Source organism: Eublepharis macularius, chromosome 2 (genome assembly GCF_028583425.1).
Source record: "Eublepharis macularius isolate TG4126 chromosome 2, MPM_Emac_v1.0, whole genome shotgun sequence".
Taxonomy (NCBI): domain Eukaryota; kingdom Metazoa; phylum Chordata; class Lepidosauria; order Squamata; family Eublepharidae; genus Eublepharis; species Eublepharis macularius.
Genome location: NC_072791.1, coordinates 145,434,589 through 145,446,723, shown reverse-complemented (window position 1 = coordinate 145,446,723; position 12,135 = coordinate 145,434,589). Strand labels below are relative to the sequence as shown.

General features: G+C 48.3%; 1 protein-coding gene across 2 annotated transcripts in view; it reads left to right on the top strand.

Moving 5' to 3' along the window:
- MYRF (myelin regulatory factor) overlaps positions 1-7,475 on the top strand; it is a 163,872-nt gene extending 156,397 nt beyond the window's left edge. For both annotated transcript variants that reach the window (XM_054972972.1, XM_054972970.1), the window contains 2 exons: positions 5,651-5,725; positions 6,700-7,475. In XM_054972972.1, coding sequence (XP_054828947.1) covers positions 5,651-5,725; positions 6,700-6,786 — 162 coding nt within the window. In that variant the 3' untranslated portion in view covers positions 6,787-7,475. The remainder of the gene's footprint in view (positions 1-5,650; positions 5,726-6,699) is intronic.
- The last annotated feature ends 4,660 nt before the right edge of the window (positions 7,476-12,135 follow it).

Below are 12,135 nucleotides of genomic sequence, written 5' to 3'. Positions count from 1 at the left end.
GCAGGAGCGCAAGGCCCGACTGAACTCCTCCCTGTGGCAGAAGGTCATGTCCGGAGGCGCTCCGTTGCCCTCCTCCAAGGCCGGCCCAAGCCCCTCTGCCGAACGGCATTCCAGAGCTGGCTCAGTGGCCTCCGCGAGGTCGGGGTCGAAACCGCGTCCCCCGAGTACCTCGGCGTCGAGAGCGGCCTCTCCAGCGCAGGGACCGGTGCGGCCGCCCCGTAGCGCGTCATCTACCAGGTCGGATCCGAGACCTACGTCGGAACCGAGGATCCTGGTACCGAGTCCCCGGTCGGAACCGACGTCCGGATCGGTTCCGATGAAGCCGAAGAGGTCGAAGCCGAGGTCCCCTTCGAAGGTGAGGAGCGCGTCGGTTCCGAGGTCTTCTTCGGAACCAGCGAAGAAGAAGAAGAAGACCAAGCATCATCGGTCGCCGCGTCCCGCTCCTCAGGAGGAGGTCATCGTGCTTCCTCACACGCCTTCCCCTCACCTGGGCTCCCCGGAGCCAGAAGACATCTCCGTGCAGGTGCCGGATCCAATGGCCTTCGAGACGGTGCCCGCGGAATTCTCGTCGGGGCCGGAGCCGAGCCCGCACCGTCGGAGCCGACCATCGCTTCCCCTTCGGTCGCCGAGGCTGGAACCGAGCCCGTCTCCTCGTCGGAGCCGTCCGTCGCCTGCCCGTCCGTCTCCACCTCCGGTCGGTCGTGAGCGGCATGGTTCCGGGGACAGTGTCCGATCAGTCCGGTCCACTGCGTCCTGGCATCGGCAGGCTTCCTACCTCCCCTCGCCATACCGTTGCCAATGGGAGGGGGCACCTGCGGGCTTCTCCGTGTCGGAACCGAGGCCTTCGACATCGAGGTCGGCGTGGGCTCCCCCTCCGCTCCAGGTTCCGGAATCCCAGCTCGGTTCCGATGAGGAGGATGGGGAGAGCTTTGGCGGCTACCAGTCGGAGTCCTGGTCCGAACCATCGCCGGCTGAGGAGCTAGTGCCATCGGCGGACTCGCCATTCGAGGACCTCCGCATCTACGCCGACCAGATGGCAAGGATGGCCAAGGCTCTCGAGATGGACATCTCTTCGGCAGTCCCCCAGACCAAGGACAAGCTCCTCAAACGCATTTACGGGGACAACCCGGCGTACGTTGGCTTCCCCATGCTCGAGGGTATTGAGGAAATCGTGGAGAAGGTATGGCAGGTGCCCTGTGATCAGCCTCCAACATCCAAGAGGATTGAGCAGCTCTACAAAATCAAGCAGGGTACCTGGCCGGCGCTGGTGAAACACCCTCCACCTTCCTCCTTGGTCACAGAGGAGTTCAACCCCAGGCGATCGGGTCACTCCTCGGTGCCGGCCGATAAGGAGGGCAAGAAGCTGGATGCCATGGGCAGGCGCCAGTACATTGTTTCTTCCCTGGGTCTGAGGATTGCCAACTATCAGACCATCATGGCAGGGTACCAGCTGTACCTCTGGGAGAAGTTGGCATCCTATACACGAGACCTCCCTCCTGAGCAGAAGGCTGTGGTGTCCCTGCTGCAGACAGAGGCTGTGAGGTTGTCTAAGCAGCAGATGAACGCTGGGAGCCACGCTGCTGACACTGCTGCTAGAGGTATGGCGTCGGCGGTGGTCCTCAGGCGCCACTCCTGGTTGCGGTCTACGGCCCTGTCCCAAGAGGTCCGTTCCAGGGTGGAGAGCATGCCATTTGAGGGGGACTCGCTGTTCTCCAAATCGACCGACGAGACCCTGAAGAAAAAGAAGGAGGACTGGCAGACGGCGCGGTCTTTGGGTCTGGCTCCAGCGGACAAGCCCTCCTCCAGGTCACGGTACGCTCCCAGGTCTGGCCCTTACCACTACCAGGGCAGATACCAACAGCAGCGGCCGGGCTACCATCAGTATCCTGCCTACCAGCAGCGGCCTTACCCTCCCGCACAACAGCAGAGGAGGCGTCGGCCCTTCAAGCCTCGTCAGGCACAGCAACCGGCCCAGCAGAAAGACCAGCAGGGCGCCGGGAGGCAGTACTGACGGGTCGCGCCAGCCGTATCCCCGAACTTTTCGGACAGACTTAGTCCACTCCTCTCTGAGTGGGAGTCAATAACATCTGACTCATGGGTCTTAACTATTGTTGAATTGGGATACGGGCTGGAGTTCGTTGAGCTGCCTAGATGCAGTTCACCCCTGACAGCTGTCAATAACACTATGGCCGAGCTGGATGCGGAGATCGTGTCGCTCTTGGCCAAGGGTGCTGTGGAAGAATTGCCCTATGAGGACTCTGTAAAGGGTTTCTTCTCTAGGTTCTTCCTGGTCCCTAAGAAGGATGGGGGTTTACGTCCCATTTTAGATCTGAGGGGCCTTAATGCCTTCCTCAAGGTGACCAAATTCAAAATGGTTACGTTGGCGGCTGTGATCGCCTTGCTGAAACAGGGGGATTGGTTTGCGGTTCTTGACTTGAAAGACGCATACTTTCACGTGGGCATACGGAAGGAGCACAGGAAGTACCTGAGTTTTGTTTACCGGCATAGGGTTTTCCGGTATAAGGTGCTCCCCTTTGGCCTGTCCACTGCCCCACGAGTGTTCACTAAATGTGTGGCCCCTGTGGTTTCCTTCCTACGGGAAGAAGGCTGTACCATCTTTCCGTACCTCGATGACTGGCTCATCGTGGCTGAATCGGAGTCTAGGCTGGTGCAGGACATTGGCTTGGTACTTAGCACTTGCCAACGCCTGGGGCTCCTGGTCAACTTGGAGAAATCCAAGCTGGTGCCCAGCTGCAAGGTGTCCTACATTGGTGCGCTTTTAGACTCTGTGGAGGGTAAGGCCCTGCTCCCCTTGGAGAGGGCTCGGTCCCTAAGGGGTCTAGTGTCCATGTTTAAAAGGAACCGGTTCCAGTCTGTGCGCACTATCCAGTGCTTACTAGGGCATATGGCAGCGGCCACCTCTGTGGTGCCTTTCGCTAGGCTGCGTATGCGCCCTCTCCAGAACTGGTTTGTGCGGAGGTATGATGCTCTACTGCACCCTCCGTCCCTCAAATTCTCTATCCCGAGGGTCATCCTCTCCTCCTTGGACTGGTGGCTGTCTGATGACAACTTGTTTAGAGGGACCCCTTTCGGGTATCAACACCATGACATCACGGTTACCACTGATGCCTCTCTGTTGGGATGGGGGGCTTACTGTGGTGATGTGTCTGTGCAAGATGTCTGGTCTGACAGGGAAAAGACCCTCCATATCAATGTGCTTGAACTAAGGGCCATTCGTTTCGCACTTGTGTCTCTTACAGCACTGCTGAGAAATCGTCATGTCTTGGTGCAGACGGACAACACGACTGCCATGTACTACGTGAATCAGCAGGGGGGCACAGTGTCCATGGCCCTGTGCCGGGAAGCCACACTCACTTGGCAGTGGGCTATCAAGAACGGCGTGTCGCTCCGTGCTATACACGTGGCTGGGTCAGACAATGCCCGGGCAGATGCCCTCAGCAGGGCCCCGTTACTAGACCACGAGTGGGAACTGAACGGAGAGTGCGTTGGGCCGATCTTCCGGATGTGGGGTCATCCAGTGATAGACGTGTTCGCCACTGCGGCGACCACCAAGGCCCACACGTTCTGTTCCAGGGCAGGGAGCGACCCCCTCTCTATTGGGGATGCCTTCCAGTTTACGTGGACGCAGGGCTTGCACTACATATTTCCTCCGTTCCCCTTGATTCCCAGGGTCCTGTGCAAGATAGAGGAGGACGGGACGGACTGCATCCTGGTGGCCCCCTTCTGGCCACGGCAGGTTTGGTTCCCGAAGCTCCTGCGGATGTCCCAACGGACATATGTCAGTCTGCCCCCTCGGCAAGACCTTCTCCTAAGCGGGAGCCTGGTCCACCACGATCCCAGGAAGCTGCACCTAACGGCTTGGCGGATCGTTCCTCCCCGATAGGCTTTACTGACGAGGTACAGAGGGTCCTCCTGAATGCTCGTCGGCCATCCACTAGGCGCGCTTATGCGGCCAAGTGGCGCAGGTTTGAGCTCTGGGCACTTGCCAGAGGAGTGGTGCCTGACAACAGTCCCTTGGGGGTTGTGTTCGAGTATTTGTGCCACTTGCGTGGCCTGGGCTTGAAGGCTTCCTCCCTCAAGGTCCACCTGGCAGCGATATCAGCTGCTCACACCCGAGTTGAGGGTGCTACGGTGTTTTCTCACCCACAATCCCGCCAGTTCCTTAAGGGCATGTACAACCTTTACCCACCTGTGTCGGCGCCAGTGCCTCAGTGGTCGCTGTCCTTGGTGCTCTCACGTCTCATGTTGCCTCCATTTGAACCTATGGCTACCTGCCCCTTGGATATGCTATCCTACAAGGTAGCATTCTTGGTGGCCGTCACATCGGCCAGAAGGGTCAGTGAGCTGTCTGCACTGCGGTCTGACCCTCCCTTTCTTGTGTTTCATCCCAACAAGGTGGTCCTGCGTCCCTGCCTCGGGTTCCTGCCCAAGGTGGTGTCCGCCTTCCACCTCTCGCAGGATATCTCACTGCCTGCATTCTTTCCTCAACCTTCCTCTAAGGGGGAAAAGGCCCTCCATTCCCTAGACTTGAAGAGGGCCCTAGCCTATTACCTTGATAGGACAAAGGAATTCCGCACCTGTCCTCACCTGTTTGTATGTTTTGGGGCCAAGGACAAGGGTAACAGGGCTTCCTCGCAGACCCTGTCTAGGTGGATTGTGACGGCCATTAGCAAGGCCTATTCCCTGGCAGGGGTGGCTTGCCCGCTCCATGTCAGAGCCCACTCCACGCGGTCCCAAGCATCCTCTTCGGCACTCCTCAGGGGGGTGCCCCTGGTTAACATTTGTAAAGCAGCCACATGGTCCTCTGCAGACACCTTTGTCAGGCATTATGCCGTTGATGTCAATGCGGAGCAGGATGTATCTGTGGCCAAGGCTGTCTTACACTCCCTTTTTTCCTGAGGGAGTTTTGGGATGACTTTCTTGGCGTACCTGTTGGGTACCCTTGAGTGAAAGTGTGTATATGTGTACCTGGGGGTGTGTATATATGTAAATATTGAATATTTATGTGTCCTTACACAGTTTTTTACATAGATGTATATATGCATATCTATTTATTGTTGTTCTTGTTTGTTCAATAAAATTGTGTTGGACTTCACCCCCGCCTTCCTTATTGTGTGAAGCTTGGTACACTCCCATGTGTGGAGGCACAGAAGAACGAAGATGAAAACAGGGTTAACATACCTGTAACTTATGTTCATCGAGTTCTTCTGTGCTGACACACAACCCTCCCTCCTACCCCGCTGTGAACTCCAATGCACAATAATGTGATGGCTGTAACGGAAATTGGTGTTTTTAAGGTGTTATGGCTGAAGTGTGTTGGTCAAGCGGCGGCAAAGGAGAACTGAGGGAAGGGGCCGTTGGTCGCTGTAGGATCACGTGACCGTTTGGGCGGGAAGACGGTCGCTGAGGCGCGCGACAAACGGCCCCTTCGGAGCCTTGGAAGCTCTAGAAAATTCTCCGGCGGCTGGCCTGCGCCTGCGCAGTCCCCATGTGTGTCAGCACAGAAGAACTCGATGAACATAAGTTACAGGTATGTTAACCCTGTTTTCCATCCGGTGCTATCCAAGAAAATCAGTTGGTGTTAACTGCAGTAGTTTCTCATTCAGTATGGTTTCTTCTTCTTTCTTAGGGAACAACATACCGTTGGCCTGTGATGATGATGCCATTCCAGGAGTTTACCTACCACTTCCGATTAGCCAGGCCTGTGAGTATAATTATGCATGTTTTGCCATGCATGTTGGCTCATTTTATCTCTCAGACAATAGGAGTATGTTTAAGTCAACGAAGTAATTACTACTTAAATCACCCTGCAGTGCCAAGCTTGAATTCTGATTGCTAGCAGTGGAGCAGAGAACTGGGAGCCAAGTAGGAGTAGATGAGTGTGCAGATAAAAGCCATATTTGTGAATGGGCACAGAGATGTGAACTTTTAGGACTTTATCACTATCCTATCTATTAGTGGATGAATAAAAGGGGATCCTCAGCCCACTGAAAGTGATACCTCTAGCCATTGAACATTTGCTTTGTCATAATGTGCAGTAGAGAAAATGCCAAATCAAAACAGACTAATTTGAAATTGATACAATTGACCACCAGTACATTTGGGGAATTTAATTTTTTCCTCAGATATATCTTATATATGCCCTTGTGAGCGTAGCTTCCTCCATATGCACAGGGCAATTTAACCTCTACAGAGCAATGATGTCACCATGCAAACATGTGCCTCCTACTCGGAGCAAAATAAATTTGCAATTCATTGAGGAACCAAACCTAGACTTGGTGCGATCCCACAAGGCTTTCTCGCTGAAGTTGGGGCCACTGCCACAAGTTTCAGATTGGGAAACCTCCACCCCACCAGCTAGGATACAGTTTCACAGTTGTTAGTCTTAGAGCCCTCTCCAGAGATCTAGGTACTTTAGATATCAGCTCACTTTCCACTTTGCTTCTGAATTCAAACTACCATTTCTGCTTAATTTTCCCACAGAAGCCTTTTAACAGAATACCCCACAAAACCGTTCAAGCACTTGTGCTAACTCTTCCCTCCCCCTGGGACAGTGTGGCTTAGGTTGGTGCTACTTCCAGTGATAACATGTTATTGACTAACCCTTGTAATTCTATAAAGATGAGTGATCCTTCCATTACCTTCTCTTGAACTTTGACTTTTGTTTTCTTAACACAGGGGCAAGCTAACTGCAGTACTGCTGTGGATCAGATGGGCTCTCTTTTCACTGACTATTACTTCCAGTTCTACTGGCTCTGTGAATGAGTCTCCATCACACCACTTCCCTTTCATAGGAGCTGAAAGTGGTCCATAAGACCTTTGGACTGGATGTTCTCTTCTATGAACTTCAAGCCCTTAGTGCCTCTGAACTACAGGCCCTTCCCTTTGGGCTTTGAGCTGGTTTGGATCTTTCTAGGGATGAGATAAACCGTAGAATGCCATGTAACCTTTGGGGATGCAGAATTTTGCCACTAGCAAAATATTGAAATATTGAGGCATATTTTTTTTCTTGACATGCCACTTGCGTGCCTTTCATTCCTACAAAGGCCTTACATGGGATATTGGCATTCCTTCCTTTTCCTTCTTACTACACTGGATTTGAATATGCTACACTGGACCGTGCCTGAATCTCCTTGCATATTTCAGAACTGCAAAATGCAGTTTACTTGGGAACTGATTTCCGTACCTAGTAATTCAGCGAAGCAGCATTCTAAAATACGGATATCTCTTATTGACGCTGGGAGTCCTGTACTAAAGCCGAAACACTGGAATTCCTGTAAAGGATCTGATACAAGTCATACACTGGAGTTTGTGGCTTATAGTTAGCTGCTTCTTTCTAAATTTATGTTCTGCAGAGTTCCTGATGATACTGGAACATGTGAATGCCCAGTAATTTCAAACAGCGACAACAGCTGGGAAAGTGACAGGATTTCCTCTGGCTTTTTACTTTGCCATATATATATATATATATATATATATATATATATATATATATATATATATATATATATATATATATATATATATATATATATATATATATATATATATATATATATATATATATATATATATATAAAAAACATGCCGGGGAGAAGAGACCTGAAGAACCTCACAAAAGCAATTCTGCAAATCTCAGGCAAGCAGCTTGCTTTCTACTGTGCCTTTGTTTTCAGGGTTCAAGGAAGATGCTTCGAAGGAAGCTAATTCAGATCTACCTGGGGAAATCAGCCTCTGGGCTTTGCCACTGAATTCTGTTCTGATGTTGTTAAACACACTGGGTGATCATCCCATGTGTTGGAAGCATCCAAAATGCATTCATCCCATGAGGCTGTGACAAAGAACACATGGCAAACCCTGAGCTTGGCATACAATGCCTTCTTCCAGAGGCTGAAGAGAAAGGCCTCAGAAGAGTTTCATTCTATGCTCAAAAGAAACATACTGAAAATCTTTTTGATCCCCAAGGGGTCTCTGCCAGGCATCAAACAGAATGCTGTTTTTACTCCACATCTTGGGTTGCCTTGGAATTCTGAGTGTATTTTGAGTAACTTACTGTTACAAGGTCTTAACTTGCTAAACCACTGATATATATTTTTTTTTCAAAAAAAAATCAGCTCTCTTAATTATTGAAGTACTTGTGTCACATAGGAAACCAAAGTGGGCTGGTGCTGTGCACTAGCCTGCACCTGAATCTGTGTCGGGTGCTAGAAGGAGCGAAGAGACGCCAGAGGTACAAGCATAAGCACAACCATCTTGGGTATCAGACTTCTGCACTCCTTGCAAAGGGAGGAGAAAAAGGCCTTTGAAGTCAGGCTCTTTGTAAAATGGATTACTCAGACTTTTGTTTGAAATTAGCTGGAGGGGAAGGTAAGAGAATGGAGGAGGAAAGGGGAGGAAGCAAGTTAGAAAGTTGCTACAACTGCTCCCTGATTTTGAATCAAATTATAAAGCAGAACCCACATACGTAAATATTCCTGCCTTTGGTTGTAGTGTAAATCCAGCAGAGACAGCTTTTATCCAGGTTATAGTAATGCATGTTAACATAGGGCCTGACAGAATGGATTTTGTTTTTAAAATGTTATGGTGTTAGTGGCAGTGGTGCCTGGATGGACCAGTCATTTTATTAAGATTAATTAAAATCCCCTGCCCTCCGATGGGCTATAAAGTCATTTCCAGTTCCAGCTAGTGCTGCTTCTAGGATACATCTATATTACAAAATTAAACTGGTTTTTGCTTCTTCCCCAGTGAGCCTGTGAGCTACAGTTCTGTGAGGGAAGTTAGGGATCTCTAACAAAGAATTCTCAGCACCCTTACCCATCTAAAATTCTCGGGATTTTTGGAGGGGGGTTAGGTGGGTGGGTAGAGCATGATACTTAACGTGGCATAAAACAGATACAGTTTTGTAATATGTAGGTTACATTCATGTTTACTGGTGCTCCGGTTGTGACTGCTGTAAGGCTGCAAAAGCATGCATGTAAGCAAGAAAGTTTGCAGCTGACACCGTGGCATGGGCATTCATTGAGAACAGCAGAAGTGGGGACACTGGGAAGATGTGAAGCCTCAGCAGGCGAGTGAGATAGCCTTGAAAATCCCCACTGGGTGCAGGAACAAGGCTCCAGGACAAGTAGAGGTATGTTTACTACTAGTCACTACTGGCTCACAGGAGAGAGAACCAATATGATCAGACTTTAGTATACAGAGGCACAAGTGAAAGATTTTGAACACCATTTAAACTGGAATGTATAATCTATGAATAGTATCTGTAGGATAGAAAGAGAATGGAATACATGCTTTTGCCAAGGTAGGTTATGTTTTCATTTGACTAATAAATGCAGGAAATGTGAAAGCCAGTTTAAATGTCACTTATGAAAATAGCCTTGTGGGTAAATGACATGCCAGAAATGCAAATGTTGGTTGTGTCACTGGAGAAAACAGCCTGCCACCAATCAAAGTTTTAAATAAATGAGAGTCTCTGCCACCCTCATTTTCCCCAGCCACCTTCTTTAACCTCTGCTTTTCTGTCCACCGATTCTGTCCTCTTTCTGTTTTCCCCATGACTTCTAGGAACCCCTCGATTTGGGGACCACAAATGTAATTTCCACTTCTTCCTTCCTCCTACTCCTTTGTTGTCCTGGTACTGCCTACAGATGGTAAAGTCAACTTAGAAGGACGGAAAACTCTTGAGTATTCTTGTTTGAGTGGCTTTGGAACTTTTATCTGTCTTCTCCCCCAATCCAGTTAATTGGTCCTATTTTAATCTCAGAATAGAGATAAAAATAGGTGAGGATGTCTCTCTATTTCAGCACTTAATAGAACAGACCAAATATCAGATGGACTTTTAATAGGCTTTGTGAGGCCAAAAAAAAAACTGTACAAGAAATATCTATCCAGTTAGCAGTGTCCAGTATAAGATCTATTCGAGAAATGCTTGAAGAACCACAGTTAAGTTTTGGACTGTCCACCTACTATCTGTGGGTGGGTGTAGTTTTTGTTAGGGTGATTTTTTTTAGCATTAATCTCTTTTAAAATGAGCCTACTAAGCAACTGAGTCTTCAAGGTTATTTATGCATATGTTGAAGTTCTGTACAATACGATTATGTTACTACTTAACAGAAATGCCACCCAACTAATTCCAGCAACTTCATCCAGTATTGCTATTGGTACTTCTTGGCCACTTGGTCCTGCTCATTTTTCATACAACCATCACTGGAGGATGTTTTGTCTGTCAACAGCACACATACTTTATACAGTATGACTCCACTCCAAACTGTAATTTTCTCCTTTGAGGTTTGATTATCCAGTACCAAAATATCTGTTCACTGGACATGCATCCAACTTACCTGAGCTCTCCATTCTCGAGGCTGAGACTGGCTAAGTAGGTAAAAACTTTTTCTTCCATCTTTGGAAACCTGTATGCTAGTCACCTTTTTGTTTTCACACAAGCTGCACGCAGAAGTAGTATCACTCCTTCCCATGTCACTCAATAATACGAGAAGTCTGGGAACCAAGAAGAGGAACTTACGGTGCTGATCTTCCCCATTTCAGCATTAACTCAGGCCCCTGAGTGTTGACAGCAATGTGGATGGAACAGCTAAATGGGCTTCTCCCCCATGGCTTTCGGATTTTTGCATTGCTCCAATAACCTGAGAAACAGCTTCTTTGATGTGAACATGGGATCATAAAAGTGGGGGAAGGATCTGTTCTTTCTTCTTCAGAATTATGGTCATCCTCTTGGCCTTGGCAAGGCATTAATTGTTGGGGGAGGGAAAATACAACTCCTGTTCCAAGCCGTAGGCTAAGATGACTCCCTAGCTGTGGACTGGCAGAAAATAACTCATAGACCAGTGGTTAAGAATCACTGGATTAAAAACAATCTGGTGAGGACATTCACATTTTAACCTGACTATTCCATTGCCTGCTCCCCAGTGTATAGAAATATCTAACCAACCAACGACAGTATGTTACCAGGTGAGGGCAGTGGGGGACATGGTGCCATCAGGATTAAATGTTCCAATCACTTTTCTTCTCCTAGTTTATTAGGTGGAATCAGAGAGAAGGGCTGTACACACATCAAACGTTTTCACTGATAAAGTTACATCACATTTTGTGCCTCTGACATACATTATCTTTGATAACAGTAGTGCTCTTTACATCCGTTTTAATGGATTTATTGTTTTAAAATGGTCTAACTACTTAATGTACTTATAGAGCACCTTTTTATCCCAAAGTGCTTCACAGTTTGGTGGGGGAGGGGCAGGACAAGTGGAGTACCATAGTAAACTAATAACGGTCTCTGTCTTAACTGGTATCTGGAGGGTATCAGCTAGACTGACCAGTTATAGTGTGTCATCTATTCATCTGTCTCAGGATGTGTTCTCAGTAGCACAATTTACACGCTCTCCCGAAACATGAGTGGAAGGTAAACAACTGGATGTTCTGTCTGACGGAGAGAGCTCTTGAGTTAGTGCTTCTGGCTTAGCAGGAAGTTTTTTCCTTGGAACTGGAGCATGAATCTCTATCTCTCTAGACATTTTAGGGGACAAGGCAAACAAGGATGGATATAATGCCAGCTTTTAAAGTATGGCTGTTCTGAGGGACTGGGAATGTTCTAGAAGGAAAATTCATAAGCCTTTTTTGTCTTTGTTTTTAAAGCTTAAAGCCTGTAAATAGAAATGTGTGCTGCCACGGTGAGCCTTAAGGAAGATAAAGCACTAATTTGTTCTGTTTAAATGTTGCTGTCACAGCTTTAATCATTGTACATTGCCTACAATTCAGAGTCCTATCCTTAGTGAATACTATTTTAAATGTTTTGCTTGGGTGAAGGATGCTTAGCTTGCTTTTTCCCATACCACTTTCTGATTTGTATTTATATTTTGGAGTGCTGGGTTTCAGTGCTCCTGTACTTTGTTTGCTTATGTAGATCTTTATTCTAAGAAATGTACCTGTATAAATAAATATAAGTATACTACTTTGTATCCAAGATTGGCTCCTGGCTGCTTCTTGAGTTCCATCTTGCACCACTGAATTATTAGGTAGTTGTCAATGTTTTTCCCCTTGAATCAGATGGAACACAAGGGACATTAAGACACAAGACAAACTAAAGCCCTACCCATT